Source organism: Amblyomma mixtum, chromosome 3, assembly GCF_055824585.1.
Source record: "Amblyomma mixtum isolate Tamu chromosome 3, ASM5582458v1, whole genome shotgun sequence".
NCBI classification, from domain to species: domain Eukaryota; kingdom Metazoa; phylum Arthropoda; class Arachnida; order Ixodida; family Ixodidae; genus Amblyomma; species Amblyomma mixtum.
The window spans coordinates 375976555-375997381 of NC_143014.1; the positions used below are offsets into that span (position 1 = coordinate 375976555).

General features: G+C 48.1%; 1 protein-coding gene across 1 annotated transcript in view; it reads left to right on the forward strand.

Annotated features, from left to right (window-relative positions):
• The window catches only part of LOC149356843 (hemicentin-2-like), a 107528-nt gene that overhangs the window by 62444 nt on the left and 24257 nt on the right, over window positions 1–20827 (forward strand). Inside the window, exons 5-11 of the mRNA XM_089575376.1 lie at window positions 265–525; window positions 654–757; window positions 6919–7102; window positions 8246–8515; window positions 13957–14232; window positions 18196–18489; window positions 19200–19399. Of these exons, the coding sequence (XP_089431502.1) occupies window positions 265–525; window positions 654–757; window positions 6919–7102; window positions 8246–8515; window positions 13957–14232; window positions 18196–18489; window positions 19200–19399 (1589 nt within the window). The remainder of the gene's footprint in view (window positions 1–264; window positions 526–653; window positions 758–6918; window positions 7103–8245; window positions 8516–13956; window positions 14233–18195; window positions 18490–19199; window positions 19400–20827) is intronic.

Below are 20827 nucleotides of genomic sequence, written 5' to 3' on the forward strand. Positions count from 1 at the left end.
CCATCTTCCGATGCATGAGTAACAATCTAAAGCAGAAATCGTATTTGCCCATGTCGGTAGCGACTAGGGGCTCTCTTCCCTACTCACTGGCCGTGTGGAAGGGGGACGAGTCCTAGCTGTTGGGAGAGAGCGGGAAGAAGGGTATTGGGAGAGTGCTCTGGCTGGCTGGTCTGGCTTGCACTGAAACCAGAGGCGTTGCTTTGACGGGCACGGGAGCTGTTGGCGCTCACGGGTGTCATTCTGAATGCCGCTTCATTACTCTAGATGCCCCAAAGATCACCGTGCGCGAGGGAGCCGTGGTGACTGTGGCGAAAGGTTCTAGCAGGGCACTCGCTTGCCTCGCATCGGGGACCCCGCAGCCGCAAGTGCGTTGGACCAAGGGCGGCTCGGCGGTCACGAAAGGACTGCAGCAGGACGGCTCTCTATTGATCGACGATGTGGCCGAGGCCGACGCAGGCGACTACACCTGCGATGCGACCAACGCAGCTGGGAGCGACAGTTACACTGTGCGCGTGCACGTGCTCCGTAAGTGAGCGGTTCTTTTTTCTTATTTTACCGCGATTGATCCTGCACCGCGTTTTTCTTGCTCAGCAAATAAAACGAGAGTTGTAATTCGAGCCTGCTCCTAAGTGCTTTGCTGTTCTTCCCCGCAGTTCCTCCGCAGATGGAAGCGTCTGTTTCACAGGACGTCTACCAGGTGGTAGAGAACGCTGCCTTCTCCCTAGACTGCCGATCATTCGGGAGTCCGGCGCCCATTGTAAGTAGTGTGTGTATTACTGTGTGGCATTTGATACTCGGAGAAGTGAACTAAATTCTTTGATAATGAAACGCAGTGAGAATATCACCAACTGGCACTATCTGTCGATCGGCCCTAGCAAACCTAGAGGTATTTTCGCTGTCATCGTGTGTAACCTACATAGTGCGGTGAGATGCTGCGCGAGCATAATAATAATGAATTCTTCTTCCTATGCACTGCAAAATTGGATTGTAAAGCAGTTTCTACGCTTGCATCGGCTAGTTAGATGAGCATAGAAAACCAGGGGTGTGTACAAGCGTTCAGACTTCCACCGCTAATTTTGCGCGTCCAGCGCCATACAGCACCTCATGGCCGTCGCGGGAGCTGAATTGTTTGTCTAAATTTTCTGGGCAAGATCTGAACTCTATTCCAAACGTGCCCACAAACGTTTTATTTAGTCACGAAAAGTTTAGCGTACTCACGACGAACGACAAGGTAGACAAGAAAACAAGGCGCTTCTCACAACTACGCGTTTATTATAAAAACGCAGAATATAAAGAGAAAGAAAACACCAACCACAAAACAAGCATTCATGCAGGCATCAAGAACGTAATCAAGAAGGTGTATCTAGATATAAAAACTTTCGCTCATGCAGGACCACCATAGGATCAGCCACACACGATTGCTCATTCTTACGGATATGATATGCCTCGGAAATTTATGTAGTCAACTTGTCTGGATGGCGAAATAAGATGGCGGCTTTATCAAGCAAGCGGTTGCAGCATGTACATTTAGAGCAGTGCTTTAAAAGATTATACGAGGGCGGCTTTCAGGGACAAAAAGTGCTCTTGAAGTCGCACATTTATGCAACGGCCCGTTTGACCAATATAGGTCCTCCCACAAGAGAAAGGAATGTGGTACACCACTCCTTTCACCTTTCAGAAAGGAGACTTGAAGAATTACAAACCGATCAGCTTACTGTCCGTTGCCTACAAGGTATTTACGAAGGTAATCGCTAATAGAGTCAGGGCAACCTTACACATCAATCAACCAAAGGATCAGGCAGGCTTTGGTAAAGGGTACTCTACAATAGACCATTATCCACTATCAATCAGGTGACAGAGAAATGCGCAGAATATAACCTACCCCTATATATAGGCTTCATTGATTAGGAGGAAGCATTTGAGTCAGTGGAAACCTCAGCTGTTATGCAGGCATTGCGGAATCAGGGTGTGGAGGAGTGTTGTGTGAAAGTATTGGAAGGTATTTATAACGATTTCACAGCTACTATAGTCCTCCAGAAAGTCAGCAATAAAATTTCAATACGGAAAGGTGTCAAAAAGGGAGACACCGTCTCACCAATGCTATTCACCGCCTGCTTACAGGAGGTATTCCGGGGCCTCAAATGGGAAGAGAATGGAGAATACCTGAGTAATCTGCGATTCGCTGATGACATTGCCTTGCTAAGCCACTCAGGACATGAACTGCAAAGCATGATCAATGAGTTAGACAGGCGGAGCATAACGGTGGGGGTAAAATTAACATTAAGAAAACCAAAGTAATGTTCAACAGCCTAGCAAGGGAGCAGCAGTTCGCAATTGGTAGCGAGGTGCTGGAAGTAGTAAGGGAATATGTCTACTTAGGGCATGTAGTGACCGCTAATCGGGAACATGAGAGGGGAATAACTAGAAGAATAAGAATGGGGTAGAGCGCATATGGCAGGTTCTCTCAGATCATGAATGGCAGTTTACCAATATCCCTCAAGAAAAAAGTAAATAAACAACAGCTGTATTTTACCGGTACTCACCTATGGGGCAGAAACGTGGAGACTAACAAAGAGGGTTCAGCTTAAGCTATGAAAAGGAAAATGATAGGTGTAACGTTAAGAGATCGGAAGAGGGCGGTGTGGGTGAGGGAACAAACGCGGGTTAATGACATCTTAGTTGAAATCAAGAGGAAGAAATGGGCTTGGGCAGGGCATGTAATGCGAAGGCAAGATAACCGCTGGTCCTTAAGGGTAACGGAGTGGATTCCAAGAGAAAGCAAACGTAGCAGGGGGCGGCAGAAACTTAGGTGCGCGGATGAGTTTGCGGGGATACGGTGGCCGCAATTGGCAAAGGACTGGACAGACATGGGAGAGGTCTTTGTCCTGCATAAGGCTGCTGATGATGATGATGAGAACTCCTTTCACACATGTAACATGGCGGTTACCATGCTTCACAGTGCATCGCTTCTTTTTGTCCCGCATGCCACTGCGCGCAACAACCCGAGCACAAATACTGCTCACTTTTTTGGGGCAGAAAAGAAAACATTCACGTCATGTCGGTTAGCCACATTTTTGAGTTGGTGCAAAAACCGGAGCACATAAGGAATAACCTTTTTCTTTTTTTTTGCCCCCTGTGCGCTTGGAGGAGAAGATTTATTAACAGCTTTAACTTTTTCAACATCTTTGTAGAATCCAGAGACAAGACATCCTCTGGGAACTCCGCCAACTTTAACCTATCCAACTGCTCCGAAAATCTTTCTTTCATAGAGTGAAAGCACGACTTCTGCAATGACGAACCTAAGCAGGGGACAGCGATTGCACATTTCGCAATTTTATAATGGCTAGACTTGAAATTTAAAAGTGGTTTCACTGACCGCGCTCAATACACCCAGCAAAAGGTGGCCCTGCTTAAAACAAAGTTTCAGATCCAGAAACTGCAAAAATTCATTGGTGGGCGTTTCAAATGTGAACTGCAGTCCACACCCGTACTCTTTAAAAATCTTAAGCACATCCACTACCCGCCTTGTAAAATCATGTCTGTCAACAAAAACCAAATAATCGTCGACGAACCTAAAAATCTTAGTTTAAAGGCCACTCAAATTCTTTTCAATACGGGAATCAGCTCTTGAAAGAAAGATATTACTGAGGATAGGAGCCACTTTAGACCCGATGCAGACGCCAGTCTTTTTGAAGAAACAAACCCCATTCCATTAAACAAAAGTGGAAGCAAGATAAAACGAAAGTACTTCTAAAAACGAAGGAACCGAAATACCACAAGCATTAAGGGCACAGGGTAAGGCAAAATTAGAAAAAAATAGTTTTTTTTTTCTTTTGAAATTTGAGAAGTTCCATTCTTTCTGCACATGTTCCATGATCGCACTTTCCTCAGAAAGCCATATTTCGGGATAAAAAACGCTTTTTCCGAAACCAAGTAGTCAGCGGCCACGCCCCCTTTCCGGATATCCTCCGCGTTTATCGCCAATTTTTTCAACCAAAAAGTCCACCACCTGATTTGAAAGCTTGTCTGAAATCAGCTACATATAAAAAATTGTTTGCCAACAATTGTTCAGCTCTCTTTTTTAGCCAAGATAATCCTGAGATGCTGCGCACGTTTTTTCCACGTTTCTGCAACTTTCATGCAGCTGTGTACGAGTGCTTTCCCTGCCGATGAGTATTGTACTTTGTGCCGGTGTTGGTTGTTGTTGATAAGAGGAGATGCCTAGAGGAAAGAACGCCTTCGGCAGGCGCGAATTTCACGGCAATCGTTACACTCATCGTGCAAAATCAAAAGGATGTCCACGCCCTAATGAGACGCCGAACGCCAAACGCGCCAGCTCCTCGACATCGAAGCTTTCAAGATTTTCTGTGTGCTTCCAGGAAGAGGATGTGCTACAGAGCAGCAGCGAATATGCCTTAATGAACATGGACGGCATTTGTGCCGCAATTACACACAGTTGTGTGTGTAGACAGTGCGGTGGAAGGGTTGAGCTCACCGAAATTCAGACAAAGCACGTGTTTGTTAGGCTTCAAAGCACTGGACGCTGTTATTTCATTTAATGATGGTAGCATCACATGGGCCAACGTTTTGAAGGTGTGTGGATTGAACCCAGGGCGCAGAACCATCGAGTGGCTGAGGGAAGCTGATCACAAGCGTATGTACTTTTCGGACCGGGCAACACGACAGCTGACAAAAGAGGCCCGGCAAGCAAAATTACAAGCCCAAACGTTAAACATTGACTGCGACAGTGACTACGAAGTAGGGGGCTATTAAACCAATGGCTATGAATGTGTTTGTTCGAATAAAAAATTGTTTTTCACATCTTTTTTCACTTCAGGCTCAATTATCTCGAAACAGTGTTTTTTATTACAAAGGTACCATTATTTCCAATGTCTTTCAAGACAGACAGCTGATTTTCTTTTGCAACCATCTACATAAGTGTTGGCAACTACTGAACTAGAATTAAGCAATTTCACTCAGTAGTTTTTCCGTTATGAATTTTCAAATGTGAAAAGAAAGCCGAAATTTATGTACTACAGTTAGAAATTTCATTAAAAATAAAATTTTCAACACATTTCAATTATTCTAGTTTAGTAAAAAGAGCGCAAAATTTGGAACAAAATGATATATATATTACTATGGTACACCTATTAGTTTTCGAGAAACATGTACCTCAACATGCCCTAAAATGCATGGGAAGTATAGGGCTTACCCTGTGCCCTTAACAAAGCGTTGTTCATCATTATCCTCACTCAGTAATAGACTTGACATTTTCAGAAGCGCTAAAACAACAAGGACGCAGAGGGAACAGACAAGGACGAGCGCTACTGTCGCACTTGGGGAACACATAACATTGAAGAAAGGGCCCTTTGAACTAGAACTGAAGTTCAGAAGGGTAGCGGATCGGGCTAGTTGGTGCACATTTGACATTTTCAGAAGCGCTAAAACAACAAGGACGTAGAGGAAACAGACAGGGACAAGAGCTACTGTCGCATTTGGGGAACACAAAACATTGAAGAAAGGGCCCGTTGAACTAGAAATGAAGTTCAGAAGGGTAGCGGATCGGGCTAGTTGGTGCAGATTTGACATTTTCAGAAGCGCTAAAACAACAAGGACGCAGAGGGAACAGACAGGGACGAGCGCTACTGTCGCACTTGGGGAACACAAAACATTGAAGAAAGGGCCCGTTGAACTAGAAATGAAGTTCAGAAGGGTAGCGGATCGGGCTAGTTGGTGCAGATTTGACATTTTCAGAAGCGCTAAAACAACAAGGACGCAGAGGAAACAGACAGGGACGAGCGCTACTGTCGCACTTGGGGAACACAAAACATTGAAGAAAGGGCCCGTTGAACTAGAAATGAAGTTCAGAAGGGTAGCGGATCGGGCTAGTTGGTGCAGATTTGACATTTTCAGAAGCGCTAAAACAACAAGGACGCAGAGGGAACAGACAGGGACGAGCGCTACTGTCGCACTTGGGGAACACAAAACATTGAAGAAAGGGCCCGTTGAACTAGAAATGAAGTTCAGAAGGGTAGCGGATCGGGCTAGTTGGTGCAGATTTGACATTTTCAGAAGCGCTAAAACAACAAGGACGCAGAGGGAACAGACAAGGACGAGCGCTACTGTCGCACTTGGGGAACACAAAACATTGAAGAAAGGGCCCGATGAACTAGAAATGAAGTTCGGAAGGGTAGCGGATCGGGCTAGTTGGTGCAGATTTGACATTTTCAGAAGCGCTAAAACAACAAGGACGCAGAGGGAACAGACAGGGACGAACGCTACTGTCGCACTTGGGGAACACAAAACATTGAAGAAAGGGCCCGTTGAACTAGAAATGAAGTTCAGAAGGGTAGCGGATCGGGCTAGTTGGTGCAGATTTGACATTTTCAGAAGCGCTAAAACAACAAGGACGCAGAGGGAACAGACAAGGACGAGCGCTACTGTCGCACTTGGGGAACACAAAACATTGAAGAAAGGGCCCGATGAACTAGAAATGAAGTTCGGAAGGGTAGCGGATCGGGCTAGTTGGTGCAGATTTGACATTTTCAGAAGCGCTAAAACAACAAGGACGCAGAGGGAACAGACAGGGACGAACGCTACTGTCGCACTTGGGGAACACAAAACATTGAAGAAAGGGCCCGTTGAACTAGAAATGAAGTTCAGTTGGTGCAAACTATATTATGAGCAGAAAGCCAGTCAGTCTGAGCAGGCTTGACGCTGTCTAAAACTTAACTGTGGTTTCATACTGTGCTTGGCATTGTGCAGGCTTCGTGGCAGCGTCTCCTGCGAAATGTGAAAAGGAGTACAAACATTCCCTAGAGTGGGCAATAAAAAGTAGATAAGAAAAATAATCTCCTTCCCACGGGGCACAAAAGGCACCCCTTGCTTGAAATGTCAGCGCTGTGGATTTCCATCCAGCTCGAGTGGTACAAGGACGGCCGCCTAGTGGACGCCACGACCGGCCACTTGGGCATCGCATTCTCGGCCCATCGGGACGAGCTCCGAGTGGCAGTGGCCAAACTTATCCACGACGGCGTCTACAAGTGTTTGGCCAGCAACGTAGCCGGCAGCACGGAGCGCAGCTTCCGTGTCATCGTCCTACGTGAGTAGTCTCATAACGATATTGGAAGGCTCACTTCCATGAGTGCGGGTTTTAAGAAAGAGAGAGAGAGAGAAAGGAATTTTAATGAGAGAAAAGGGTGGAGAGGTCGACCCTTCTATTGCATGCGAGGCGGGTGACCTACCTCTGCGCCATCACTGCATCCTATTTGCAACACATAAGGCGGTCACCTTTGACTCAGCAGGCTGCATCATTCCCTTCATAAAAAACGGCTCTTTCCTACTGCGTAGCAGCTGTACCCACGGAAACGCGAAAAAAACGTGACGTCGGTAACCAACACAGCATGCGGAATTTCTAAGTCTTAGCGTACAATAGTTGTGGTCTCGTTCTCTGTCCGGGTGTGGTCGCGCCTCTTTGCTTAAGAAACAGTTTGGTTCGGAGAGACCCCATTACGGCAGCGGATGGTAGGGCGGCTGGCGGCCCGTTAAGACGCCATCGTCGTATGCTTTGACGAGAAAGGGCACAGGAGACGACTTTAGTCTTGTACACTGAAACTCTTGCCTCAGCACGTGATTAAGTTTCAGAAGTGCTATGACAAGGACTAGTTGGTTGTTGGTTGTTCGTAAGACGCAATAAGGAGAGATGAATAACAGCACTTTTCGAGTACCTAAAAGTTCTGGAAGCCACCCTGCTGTGACTGGATTCGGCGTCTCCCGCACGTTTAACGTAGCTCTTTCCGGGACGCAATAAATAAAAGTGAATGGCCGCATGAGCATGACTGATATTCCTCAATTGCATGAGTACCCGCTGCGGTAGCTTAGTGGCTTTGGCATGCGGGCGCTGACTCCAAGGTAGCCAGTGCAAGACCTAGCAGGGGCGTCCGCCTTTTGATGAAGGCAACCACGCGCGTGTCCTGGTTGTACAATGTCAGTGCGCGTTTAAGGACCTCAAGGAGACCAAATGAAGCTCTTTACTGCGGCGTGTGTCATAACCCACGCGCACTTTCGGGACTTGACGTGCCAAAGCGATGGCGAAGCAAGTGTTCCGGCTGGTTCCTCTACCGTTCTTGTAGACCATATCGAGTTACCCTGTGGCTGCCAACGCTTACGTTAAGTCAGCTTTCAGGTGTTCACGGACGATTAGTGATTAACTGGAGCATGTTGTTTTGCTTGCATTTCCCCGCAGTGCCCCCACAGATCCAGGGGCCTCCGCGGGAGGTGGTGCGCGTAGTGGAGGGCCAGGAGGTGATGCTCAGCTGCCGCGCGGAGGGCACTCCAGCGCCATCGGTGGCCTTTCTGCGCGATGGTGTCTCCTGGCCCTCGGACGAGCGGGGCGACGGCTATCGCGAGCTCTTCTTCGCCGCTGCGATCGCCGAGCGTGACGCGGGCGTCTACGTCTGTCGCGCCACCAACGAGGCCGGCAGCGCCCAGAAGGTTTTCGAACTCGTCGTCCTCGGTGAGTCTGCTCGCTCCTAGGGAGCTCAGCGTTCTTGCGCGAGCTCTAAGTGACTGCGATTTAAGAGATGTAGCTCCATTGGGTACAAGCTTTTCTCTGGTCTGGTGCTCGGCTTCTTTAGGGTGAAGTGCTTGGCAAATGGATCTTTGGCCTCACCTTCTATAAGAGAAAAAAACATTGTGCCACGGGGCTCTTTGGCCACAGATGCCCTTGCGCCATAACAATCTATCATCATCAACAGCTCTAACTCCTACAGCGAAGGCCTAAGGGTAGTAGTCAGCGCTGTCTACAAATACGACGGACGGAGAGGAGAAGCGGCGCGTCGGCCTTAGCTGCGTACGTTGACGGTGAGTAGCGCCAAGAAGCAGTTCTCCGAAATGGAGGCCACCGAAGGGGGGAGCGCTGGTGTGCTGTACCCAGCACCGAAGTTGGGATGTGTCAGTGAATCCTGCAAGAGTTGCGTGAATGATCGTGCAGAAACTCGGGCGAAGGAAGCGCGACGTAAACGAGCAGCTAGAGCTCGCAAGCTGAGTAAGGACCGTCGCATGCATTAAGTGTTCACGGCCTGAGCAAAAGCCGAGCGTAAGGCGTGCGCGAAGCCACCCGCGAAAGAAGGCGAAATCCTTATGTACGGCGTGGGTATGTAGAAGCCGTCCCTGAAAGACACATATATAAAATTTGCGGTTTAGGCAAAGTAGGTTATCACAAATTGCAAAAGCCCAACAGGAAGCCAGCCATCGCTCATCATCCGAACAGCTCCGAATTTTTAATCAGCGTATATTTTTTGTTTACAGTTTAAGTTTTCTGGTATACGGGGTGCACAAAAAAAGCTGGTGTTTATCGTGTTCAGTCTGTGAGGAGAGCATACATATGACCCAGATGACCCAGAACATATTCTGGCCTAGCCTATGCAAGTTGTCGGGAGAGTACTGCTTTATTTTGGGAATACCATGTGTTTTCTTTTTCTTTTTTGTTCCTGCTGCGCATTGACGACCTCACAGCTGTCATCGCAGGCACTGAGGCACTGTTGTAGACCGGGTCCACACTGGTTTCCCGGCATGAGAAATGACGAGCAGGCAGAAAGGTTCAGCAAAATCAACAAGACAAATATGTCCATCATATTTCACCTTGGAGCAGTGAAAGAGACGGTACACAATAAAAGGCGTTGATGGGGGTAATACGATGGACAAAGCAGTCGGGCGTTCTAAAATACGTTTTTTCTCAAGTTCGCTCAGTTATTTGCTAATTAGCAGGGCACGTAGTGGCCGCTGCCTTTGGATATTGTCGCAAAAACCGATTGGTCTGTAGGTTTGTTGCTGGGGGCAGTTTTTTCGTTTGTATTTATTTATTTAACCAAAGCACAAGACACTCAGTGGCCATGCAAAGTGTCTTACGCAACCACCTGACGTTTACCCCACGCGTACATAGGTCGGTGAAGGAAACCACCTCGAGCACTCAGGAACGCCAGCTCGGAGGGCGTCATCGCAAGGTTGGTGGTTGGCGCAACCACAGTTGTAGCAGGTTTACTCGTCGGTGGGCTCCCGAAGAGGGGGTGTATAACCGGTTTCCCCACCAGGCCACTGTGTGTCGCGGAGTGTGCTAGTAGTTGACTTGCCTTGTCTGGGAAGGCGCACTGGTTGTTGCATTGTCGTACTCCGCAAGTGCGGAAACGGTTGGTTTGGTATGTTGGGGTTTAACGTCCCAAAGCGACTCAGGCTATGAGGGACGCCGTAGTGAAGGACTCTGGAAATTTCGACCACCTAGGGTTCTTTAACGTGCGCTGACGTCGCACGGTAATGGGCCTCTAGAATTTCGCCTCCATCGAAATTCGGCCGCCGCGGCCGGGATCGAACCCGCGTCTTTCGGGTCAGCAGCCGAGCGCCGTAACCACTGAGCCACCGCGGAGGGGTAGATGCGGAAACCTCCGGGCGTCGGTCACAAGGGGGTTCTCCGTATTTGGCGGTCCCTCGTGCCTTGCCAGGCGTAGTCTAATTTCGTGAATGAGGCTTTCCGGAGCCAAGGCAAGCGTGGTGAAAGCGGGTCATAACAGTGCCATTTAGCTGCCGTTTTGCATAATTTTCCAGGAGGCGGCTTCCAGGAGGCGGCGCGCTCGATCGCGGTGGTCGGGGCTGGCAAACGTATCGCGCAGCTGCTGGCGGAAGGCATCCTAGCTTTGAAGACCGGTCTCCCGGTTCTCGTACCAGGTTTTGGCGCCGTCTTGCAGCGCGAAGTATACGTTGCGCAGCTTCATGGCAGAACTCCACTGATTAAAGTTGGTCACCCGTTCAAACTGCTCTAGCCAGTCGTCGACGTCTTCAGCAGGAGCGCCATGGAAATTGGTCGGCACACGGGGCTGCTGGAGGGTTAGATGAGGGGAACTCGCCTGCGCCATGGGATGAAGCTGAGCGGGGTGGTCGGGAAGGAGAACGACCTCGGGGGGAGGCCGTGAATGCGGCGGCTGCTGCGATCTACGGGCGTAGACACCAGCGAGAGTCGGTCGGGACTCGATGAACCGCTGCGAGAAGAGGTCCGGGACATGGGATCTTAAATGCACCTGCACCAGTGTTACGTAGCCGTTGAGGCTCGTAACCGAAAGGCTTTAATGGGGGGTCGACCTGGACGGCACCGGAGAGCAAGCCAAGAGCACCCAGAGGAGGCTGGGACCTATCTTCTTCTTTCACTCGCCGCTGCACGCGACTTGCGTAGAGCAGCCGTCCAGCGGCTGCTTGTGGACACGTGGCAATATTGTGTCTAAGCTTTGAGATATCTCTACTGAAAATATTGAGCGTGGTGTCTGCGTGGCTTTCTGTGCGTGTTTATGGCCACGCACAGAGGCAGGACTTAACGTGACTCAGACAACCAGACACCCTAGCATAATGTGCAAGAGGTGAGCGTGGCTCGGCAGAATGCGAGACAGGCGACCTTGAATTGAAGAGCACTGGACAGCTTCAAACGGAGTCACCACCAAGGTATCGATGATACCTCGCATAGCTGCAAGGATTGTACATCACTGCTCAATACATTGTGCTCAGGTTCTGCTTTAAGGCTTCCTAATCTGTCTCCCGTTGCCTCATTCATCATGCATGTTGCGACACAAGCTTTAGCAGAAATGGTGCTTCGTGGGATGTCTGTCAACTGTATAGCATTCTTACAAAAAGACATACATCAGGTCACCTTCACTGCCTTTATTAATGCAACACCGCTCAGCATAGGTGCCACATGTTGGTCATACAGCTTCTGCAGTTTATCCGAGTCTAGTAGGTTCGGGCTTCAATACAGGTTCGCACTGTGCAGCTTCTGCAAGAATCTTTGCACTATATGCCACAAAAAATTCAGTTAATCTGAATTCTGAGGAATCTGAAATCTGAGGAATTAATCAGCAAATTCCTCAAAAAGCCACAAGTAGTTATATCATGAATTTTGAACACCCAGGGCTCTTCAACGTGCACTGACATCGCACAGTGAACGGGCCTCTAGAATCTCGCCTCCGCTGACATCGCACAGTAGACGAGCCTCTAGAGTTTCACGTCCATGGAAATTTTAGAGGCTCGTGTACTGGGCGATCTCAGTGCACGTTAAAGAACACCAGGTGGTCGAAATTTCCGGAGCCCTTCACTACGGCGTCTCTCATAGCCTGAGTTGCTTCGGGACGTTAAACCGCATTAAACCATAAACCATAATCCAAAACTTGAAGAAAATCACCGGTACATTCAAAAGCTGGCATTGCCAAGCTCTATGATCAGGAAGGCTCCTTCTGAGGGAGAAATAGGGTGTAGAGCTAATTTAAAAAATAAAATAATTTTTGTGACGAGAACAGGAGAAATTCTTGAGTTACCTTGGAAACTGATGTCCGCTGCGTTTAATTTGGGGCTAAACTAAGCCTGAAACATCGACAGCTCTGTTAGCAGAGCTCATTGGGAAGCCAGCGATAGTTACAATTGAAGCCTAGGATAGCGAGAATGCTTTTCCAGCCGAGAAAAACGAGGAAATTCTCGACGTTGACAAAGTCAAGAGTACGGTACCACTACCTGAGTGTTCCGAGAAGGCTGCTGAGAAGAACATTGATGTGAACAGGTCGAAAGAATTAGAGAAAACAGCAATGAGAAAAAAACAAGGAATTGAACCTTGATTGAGTCATGAACTGTGCTTCGAGCAGTGTACACGAGGAGAAGTCGGGTACCTACATTCTAGAGACTAGCGGACGTCTTCAGCCCGTTTTAAAGAAGCCTGTTCCGGTAATTTTTAACAAACGTGAAACTTTTTTCACCAGAAATAGGTGCGGGAAGGTGGTTACTTCCGAATAGCCTAAAAAATATATCTGCTTGAAGGCATGCCCTAGGAAGCAGCTACCGACCTTAGTTACCGGTCTTTTGGGTCAGGCAGTACCCTACGGAACCACTGCTTCGTTTCAACGTGGCTTTGCATGCAGCTGTGTGCGGAGACCATGTGGGGCAGAGAAATTTTCAACATATCCGTGCGAATTCATGCACCACACCCAGTCAATGGTACAGCAGCCGTAGGGGGCGTTGGTGGACCTACGAAACTCATTCCATTCGGAAAATATCCGATGAGACATTTCGAGTGGCATGTGCCGACTTTAATGTTTTCAGGGTAATAAGTTACCGAAGCACGTGACATGCACAAGAGAGGGGCGCGCTGGCTTGCGCCACACTAATTTATTACCCACAAATATTTACTGACCAGGCCAATAACAAATTTCACTTTAGCGTTTTGTAAAAATTCAAGGCGGTACTTTGCTGACCTAAACTGCGGTGAGGCGAAAGCCTTAAGCGCAATCTTGCTGCTTGTGTCACTGATGTGTGGTTAAGAGGTTAATTAAGTACACAATTGTTTGTGAATCTTAAATGCTGGAGACACTGGAGGGCGTTTGGGAGGCACCCGTCTCCAGCGTCCTAAACAAGGAGAACTACGTATGCGTTGGCAGGATTTGTAAGTTGGCCCGCTCCCAATTATTCCACAGGACCCCCCAAATTTTTCAAGTAGGCGCAGCCCATAACATGGATTAACGTGAACTAGTGGGCGGAATAAAGTAAATTAATAAGGGTTAGTGGTATAAAATGTGGATTACTGAGGATTATTGTCTACATTTAAGATGGAGTAGCAGGTCCGGCGAGTATAATCCCTTTGGATATCCCAATGAAACATACTCGATCATTCTAGTACTCAGATTTTCAAAATTTGATTGTGCTTGCTGATGACATCACCACCCTCTCGAACAATCAGATAATTCCATAACGGACAAACCCGGTGGTTTTCGCCAGAAGACAACAATAAAGGCTATCGCATTAAAAAATGAGCGCCGTGTCTGTTTAAAAGGGGCCGGCGATAGCACGAATGGCAAACGCGCACGATTCATAAAAGGCGCGGTCTTGGTGTAACAAGGAAGTGTGTGGATATAGCATACCAGTCCTCGCTCGCAGTTCCTCCTGCTATCGAGGACCAGGAGACCCTGGGCGTCGTGCGTGTTCGCGTCGGCTCCCAGTCTGTGCTCCGCTGCGCAGCAACGGGCGTGCCCAGCCCCGAGATGAGCTGGCTGCTGGGCGCATCCCGCATCTCTGGTGCCGACGGCCGGCTTCGCCCCGGGGCCTCCGAGTTGGTCATCGAGACGGCGCGCCAGGAGGATGCCGGTCGCTACCGATGCAGCGCCGTCAACGAGGTCGGCACGGCGTCCAGGGAGTTCGTGGTTGACGTACTCGGTGAGCGCGCTGCACGGCACAATAGGGGCCACAGTGGGGAACACTGAGGGCAGATCCATCCCGTTTTCCTTATCAGCCCGAATCTATTTCTGTGGCTTTCCTGTTGTTGGTCCGGCATCACTTCTATTTCTGAGGAAATTCGATTGAAAATGGGAGTATTCTCTTCCCACCAAGCCCGGGGAGTCCAGAATGAACGATATCCGTGATCACCGGTACGAATTGAATGGCAGTGTATCCTGGAGTAACTCAACTAACCTAAAGTATTAAGCGACCGTTGGCGGCAGCAGCTGTATTTCCTTTTTTTCGGCTCCATTTTGTCGTGAGGTAATGAGGCCAACTGCAGTTTCGCCTCGGTGTTGCTTGAACAGGCGAATTTCATGCAAGTTACTGTCCGTCCATTCATCATGCTTACGCGTGCGTCTCGCTCAGTATCTGAGTGACCTTGCGCGTTTTACCACTGTTGGTTTTGTTCTATGTGCAAGCGCCACAGAACGTTTTGGTTGGTTTCTTTCTCTCTTGTATTATGTAAAAGGCTGCGAAGCAAGCAAATTTATTTCTGGAGTACCAAGCGCTTTCAGTCTTGGCTGCCCTTCAATGGGCACCGAAAACGAACAATTCTGGCAGTGCTGCTCAAGTTACCGCAAAGCGTTCGTAAAGTTGACGTAATTTACACTACAGCTTGCAAGCGTCCAAAAGTTGCCTGTCAAGAATGTCATGACTTGCCGGAACTTCTTACCAGCTCGCCGGGACGATTACAGAGATGCCCTGAGCGCTCTGGGGCTAAATAACTTGAAGAGACGATGGCAGGCGCTGGTGCTTCGTTTCCTATGTAAATGCATTCATTGACACAATGAATGTATTCATATAGCGTCGTTTTGTAAGTTCCATGTGTCCGGACGGACATTACAACCAATCCGCGTGTTCGACGCGTCTCCTTACAACCTGAGCCCCATTTCGCGAATGATACGTCTTTACGACTTTGTGATGGCATTCGACTTTGATATATTTCGTTTAGACAGCACCGCTTTCAAGCAAGGTTTTCAGAGCTCAATAGGCTTCAGATCTCTTTGATGGTTTCTTAGGGGTACCCTGTTTAGCTGCAAGACTTTAGTTTCAGTCAGTTGGTGAATAGACGTCGTAAATGGAATAGAACGGCGCGAGAAAACGAGGACCAGAGCAAGCAAAAGACAGGACAGGCGCTTAGTTGTTTTCTTCTCTAGTAATTATCACGTGCACCCCCGCCTAGGGCTTCCGCTGTTGCCATTAAAAAAATGAGCCTTCAGGACTGGTGCTAGGTTTATCTTTTCTTTTCTTTGAGGAAGAACGAACGCTTGCGGGTTCTTTATCTCTGCCAGAACACACTGCAAGCTCTTGCAGCAATACGAGGTCTGTTAGAAAAGTATCCGACCTTTGGCCGAAGAAAAAAAACTGGCATAACTGGAGCGTTAGAAACCTAATAACCTTCAAATTAGTCTCATTGGGGCTCCATATACATCTCCCAGCGGTGCTGCCATTGTTGGAAGTATTCCGAAAAGGCCCTTTTCGGAATGGAATTTAGCTCTGCTGTAGTTGCAGCCATAATGTCCTTTCTTTTCTGAAATCGCGCTCCTTTCAATGGCCTCTTGATTTTAGGAAACAGCCAGAAGTCGTAGGGGGACATATCAGGAGAGTAAGGAGCCTGTTGAACTACAGGAGTCTGGTTTTTCGCCAGAAAAATCTGAATCAAATGCGAGGAATGTGCAGGAGCAATGCCGCGAGGGATGCGCCAATTTCTTGTTGACCTCAATTCCAGTCTCTTGCGCCGCACAGCGCCACGTAGGCGATGGAGGACATCTCTGTTACTCTTTAGTCATTCTTTGATCCTGTGGGGTGCGTACTCGTGGTGTGCCACACAGAGGGAGTCAAAAAAGCAGTCAGCATCACTTTGACATTGCTGCGCACTTGGCGGGCCTTCTTTGGTCTTGATGACGTGGAATGCGTCCTCTGTGACGACTGTGATTTGGTTTCCGGGTCGTACCCGTACACCCATGACTCGTCACTAGTGATTACGGCGTCGGTGAAGTCAGGGTAACTGTTTGTGGAATCCAGCATCTCCTTTGAGACTTCAACACGAAGCTGCTTTTTCTCCACTGTCAGCAGCTTCGGCACGAATTTCGCTGCCACTCCCTCCATGGCCAAATCTTCTGTGATATTGGAATGTGCAGAAACATTGCTGATGTCCACCTCTCCCGCAATTTCTAAGATAGTCACACAACAGTCCCGCATCACCACAGCGTTCATTTCGGCAATTACCTGGTCATTTCGGCACGTTGATGGCCGACCGGAGCGTGGCTCTCTCTCCACGGATGTGCGGCCGCCTTTAAACCAGTTGCTCCACTTCTTAATCTCTGTGCTGCTCATAGCATCATCACGGAAAGCCGTCTGAACATTTCGAATGTTTTCCACTTGGCTATCGCCAAGTTTCTGGCAAAATTTGAGGTAGTAACGCTGCTCCTCTCGCTCCGCCATTTTCCTTGCAACAAAAAACCGACGAGAGCACTGCGCACTGCCTCACTCAAACGCTGCTTGCCAGCGACTGACGATATCGGCAGGCGGGAAAAAATTCGTGCATGCGCCCGAGGGTTCAAGGTTGACTGCTGTAAGCGCGCTTGTTTCATATCCATCAGGTGTTCGCAAAAAAAATAAACTCGTATACTTTTCTAACAGACCTCGTATATCAGAGAAACATTTGCCGAGATGTACTCGAGTGCGTTGACGTGGCTGACGATGACATTGTATTATTTTTTACAGGATATAATGTAGATGAACTACAATGTAAAATTAATGACGAACTTAGCGATTTTCACAGTGGTTTAAAATACTAGGTTAACTGTTAATGGTGAGAAAACAAAGTACACTGTGTTTAACTCAAGCAGAAAGAACTTAAATTACGAACAAATAGCACTATCAACTATACAGATCTGGTGAGGGTTACCAAATTCAATGATGTTGGTGTCCTGTTCGCGTCTGGTATGCACTGGAAAGAACAAACCAATAATGTCTGCTCCAAATTACCCTATGGTTCAAATGTTTTACTAAGGGCCAGAGACTGCTTTGGTCTTTCAATTTTACGCATTTTCTTTTCTCCTTTGTGCACAGCCAATTATCTTACTGCCTGGAAACATAGGGCAATACATAGAAACATATCTAGGTCCCGTTTCTTGCCTTCAGAATGTGATGTTCGAGTAAAAATTTATTCAGACAGTACCTGCCCCAGTAGGCCGCTTTTTCAGCAGGTTCGAATACTACCAGCACCAATGGCATATAAATGGCTGAAATAGTAAATCCTATATTATGATCTTACAACCCCCTGCCCCTTAGTTTATTTAAATTACCAATGAAGCAAACGAGAGATACAACAAACAATTTATTTAACTTACCGTCTTGTCATAATTAGTACAGGTACGGACTCCTAAAATCTAACAGAGCCCATGTGTCGAATGAAATCTGAAATGAATTCAAAGAAAAACAAAATAATTTGCGCCATGTTGAAAGCATGTTTCGCTAATTTCCGTGGAAATGCAGAAATGAAGAAGATTGTGTGATTGGATTTAGAAATTTTCCTTAGAGCTGACTGTCTTGTGATATAGTCTAACGTACTCCACAGTCCTGTAGTTCAGCTTTCCAACTTTTTTTTGTGACTTACTGAAGGTTGCTGTGATTTTGTCGTGTCATGATAAGGCGTATTATTGCGCTTGTTAAGCATTTGAACCCATTACTAGCCCTAAAGTGATGGGTCAAACGAACTGTGTGTGTACTGTTTTTGAAAATAATAATAAAAAAGGGGGAAGAAGTGCAGGCGTCACAAGCGGTTTCACTGCACCGACGAGTATGAGAGTAGAATTCATTCTAAATAACCTAGCTTTGAGGGCGGTGACGTAAACGCATTGTGTCCAAACTTCTCAGTTCTCTTCGTACCACCAGTTCCTCCAGGGCTTAAGAGCGGGGGCCGCGTGTCCTGGGAGCTTCTCGAGGGCGAACCCGTCACATTTGACTGTTCGGCGTCGGGAAACCCGGCTCCAGCGGTGGCGTGGTTCAAGGGAAGCTCCGAAATCACCCCTGGCGCTGCTCGGCTGCTGCAGGAAGGCACTGACGTCATTCGAGGAGGCCACGCCCTCCGCATACAGCACGTGTTCCCCGAGCACGCGGGCCCCTACTCGTGCGCGGCGTTCAACGAGTTGGGCCGGGCGACACGCAACTTCACCCTCAGTGTTCTCGGTGAGTGGGTTTCTGTGGAACACCTTCCTTCTACGACGTGTACGGATATGAGCGCCTGTAATTTACTTAAAGTGCTTTGATTGACGCCGTTGAAACGACCGTTACCTCTTTATATAAAGTTGTTGTCAATGCAAATTTTTAACCGTTTTTCGTAGTAAAATGCTGCGCACGTGCTTTGCGTTGTGTTCTTTGCGCAATCTTCACAAGGGTCGTTTCAAAATTTTCTTTCCTTGATGGTTCCTAGGGTATCAACAACAATTCGGATGCTGGCATTGCTTGCCTCTCCTCATTTCCCCCCACTCCTAAAAATGCCGAAAATTCCAAAGTTACACAAATCAAGAAAACTTTCAATATAACATGCGAATGCTCGAAAACGTGCGTTTTGTTTGACGCCTTCTCTCTCGTGTTCTTCAGTTTTTGCAGTGGGCCCAAATTTCTGCAACGCGCTAAGGAATAGTCATTTTTCGACCGTCTGCTTATGATTGAATCGGCTCGTTCTGTAGTACACATTCTCTGTTAAATTCTTCTGGTCACACAGTTTACGTTACAGCCTTGTAGTAGGGCAATGATGGCACTCCTGAAGCGCTAAATTACTGTAGGATGAGGAGATTAGTCTTCACACGCTACTGAGACGTCAGCCATGTGGTCTGTGACTCAATTGCATTGGAGGTTGAATACTTTGCTGCGCCGCTCCAACTTCTGCTGCCCAGTGAGGCCCACGATCGAGGCAGGGCCACCTGAGCGTAATCAGCTGCAAGTGACAAAGGGCACCAGCGTGGCTCTATTCTGCAACGTGACCGGCCTCCCCTCGCCCGTGGTCCGATGGCTCCGGGACGACCAGCCTCTCCAGTTCCGAGCTGGCATCTCTCTCTTCCGGTCGGGCCGAGGCCTGAACATTTCCTCGGTCGAGGTGGGTTTGCCACACGGCACGGACACCTTTGAGGAATCGTTCCCGACCCGACTCACCTAGTTTTTATTGGTTTATTGGGGTTTTAACGTCACTAAGCAACTCAGGCTATGAGGGACGCCGTAGTGAAGGGCTCCGGAAATTTCGACCACCTGGGCTTCTTTAACGCGCACTGACATCGCACAGCACACGCGCCTCTAGAATTTCACCTTCATCGAAATTAGGCCGCCGCGGCCGGGATCGAACCCGCGTTTTTCGGGTCAGCAGCCGAGCGCCGTGACCACTGAGCCACCGCGGCGGGTCAACTAGCTTTTGTTTGTCCTGTTCTCACTAGGGCGCACAAGTTGAAAGGGGCAAGATTTTGTATATCCGAAGATTTCACGCGCACCTTCAGCGAAAAGCGCAACACTTGTTGCCATACACTATTCAAAGTGCCCAACAAGTCCCAAACGCACAACGGTAGTATGGCAAAATGAATTTGAGGCAGGAGGCTGCAGTGGGACATAACGACTGTAAACGTCGTTCAGATATGAGCCCGCGAAGCAAGTAATGTCAAACGGCGAAATACTGTTGGCTGATAAACCTGCGCACCAGGAAAAAATCAAATTGATGACTTCCACTCTCTCCGTTTATAGGGTAATTGAGCCAAAAGTAGTCTGGGGTACAGGATCATGTCCTGATCCCAGTACTTCGAACGCTGAAATAATTCCTGAAGGCTGTCAGTGCTTCTGACGCGATCGTAATGCTCTCCACCGTGGTGTGATTACGCTTATTCACTCCAGAGTGCGGTGTGTGGTCTTGGAATTCAACGATGCCAAGATCGAAGCAGTACTTTGAAGATTGCTATTTCCAACGGAAAACGGTTTGTAATCATCTGGTTTAAACTTCCACCTGGTGTGCCCTCTAGCTACGTTTGTATTTCTTCGATTATTTTGAAATCGTCACGAGTGGCGACATTATTCTAAAACACGATTTTGAACTACCCGAAACCGACAGGTCGTTCAGTACACATGCAATATAGATTTTTTTAAATTTCGGCCATTCTCCTTTTGAGCAGCTTACTCGCGAAGTGTGAAACGATGACGGTGCAAGTCATTTTCGCAACTTGTTGCTATGCGGTACGCCGAATGTTGTAGAAAATGCGCATGTGGTTGTCACAACAAAAAATCACAGGCTGATCTGTGTTTAGAGTAAAGCGAACTCTGTGGCAATCTCCTTGGCGTTAGGAGTATGCTTCCCAACATTTTAAACGCTTGCTGAATAAGTGAGCACTGAAGAATTATGTAACGTACTTAGCGCAAAGCTGAGCCTACAGATCGAAGCCTTTGTGCCATGGTGTCTCCTTAAGCTCGCCCGGAATAAACCATGGTTCAACGCTGAGTTACGTTATATGATTCGCCGTCTGAAAAGAGTACATACTAAGTGTAACGA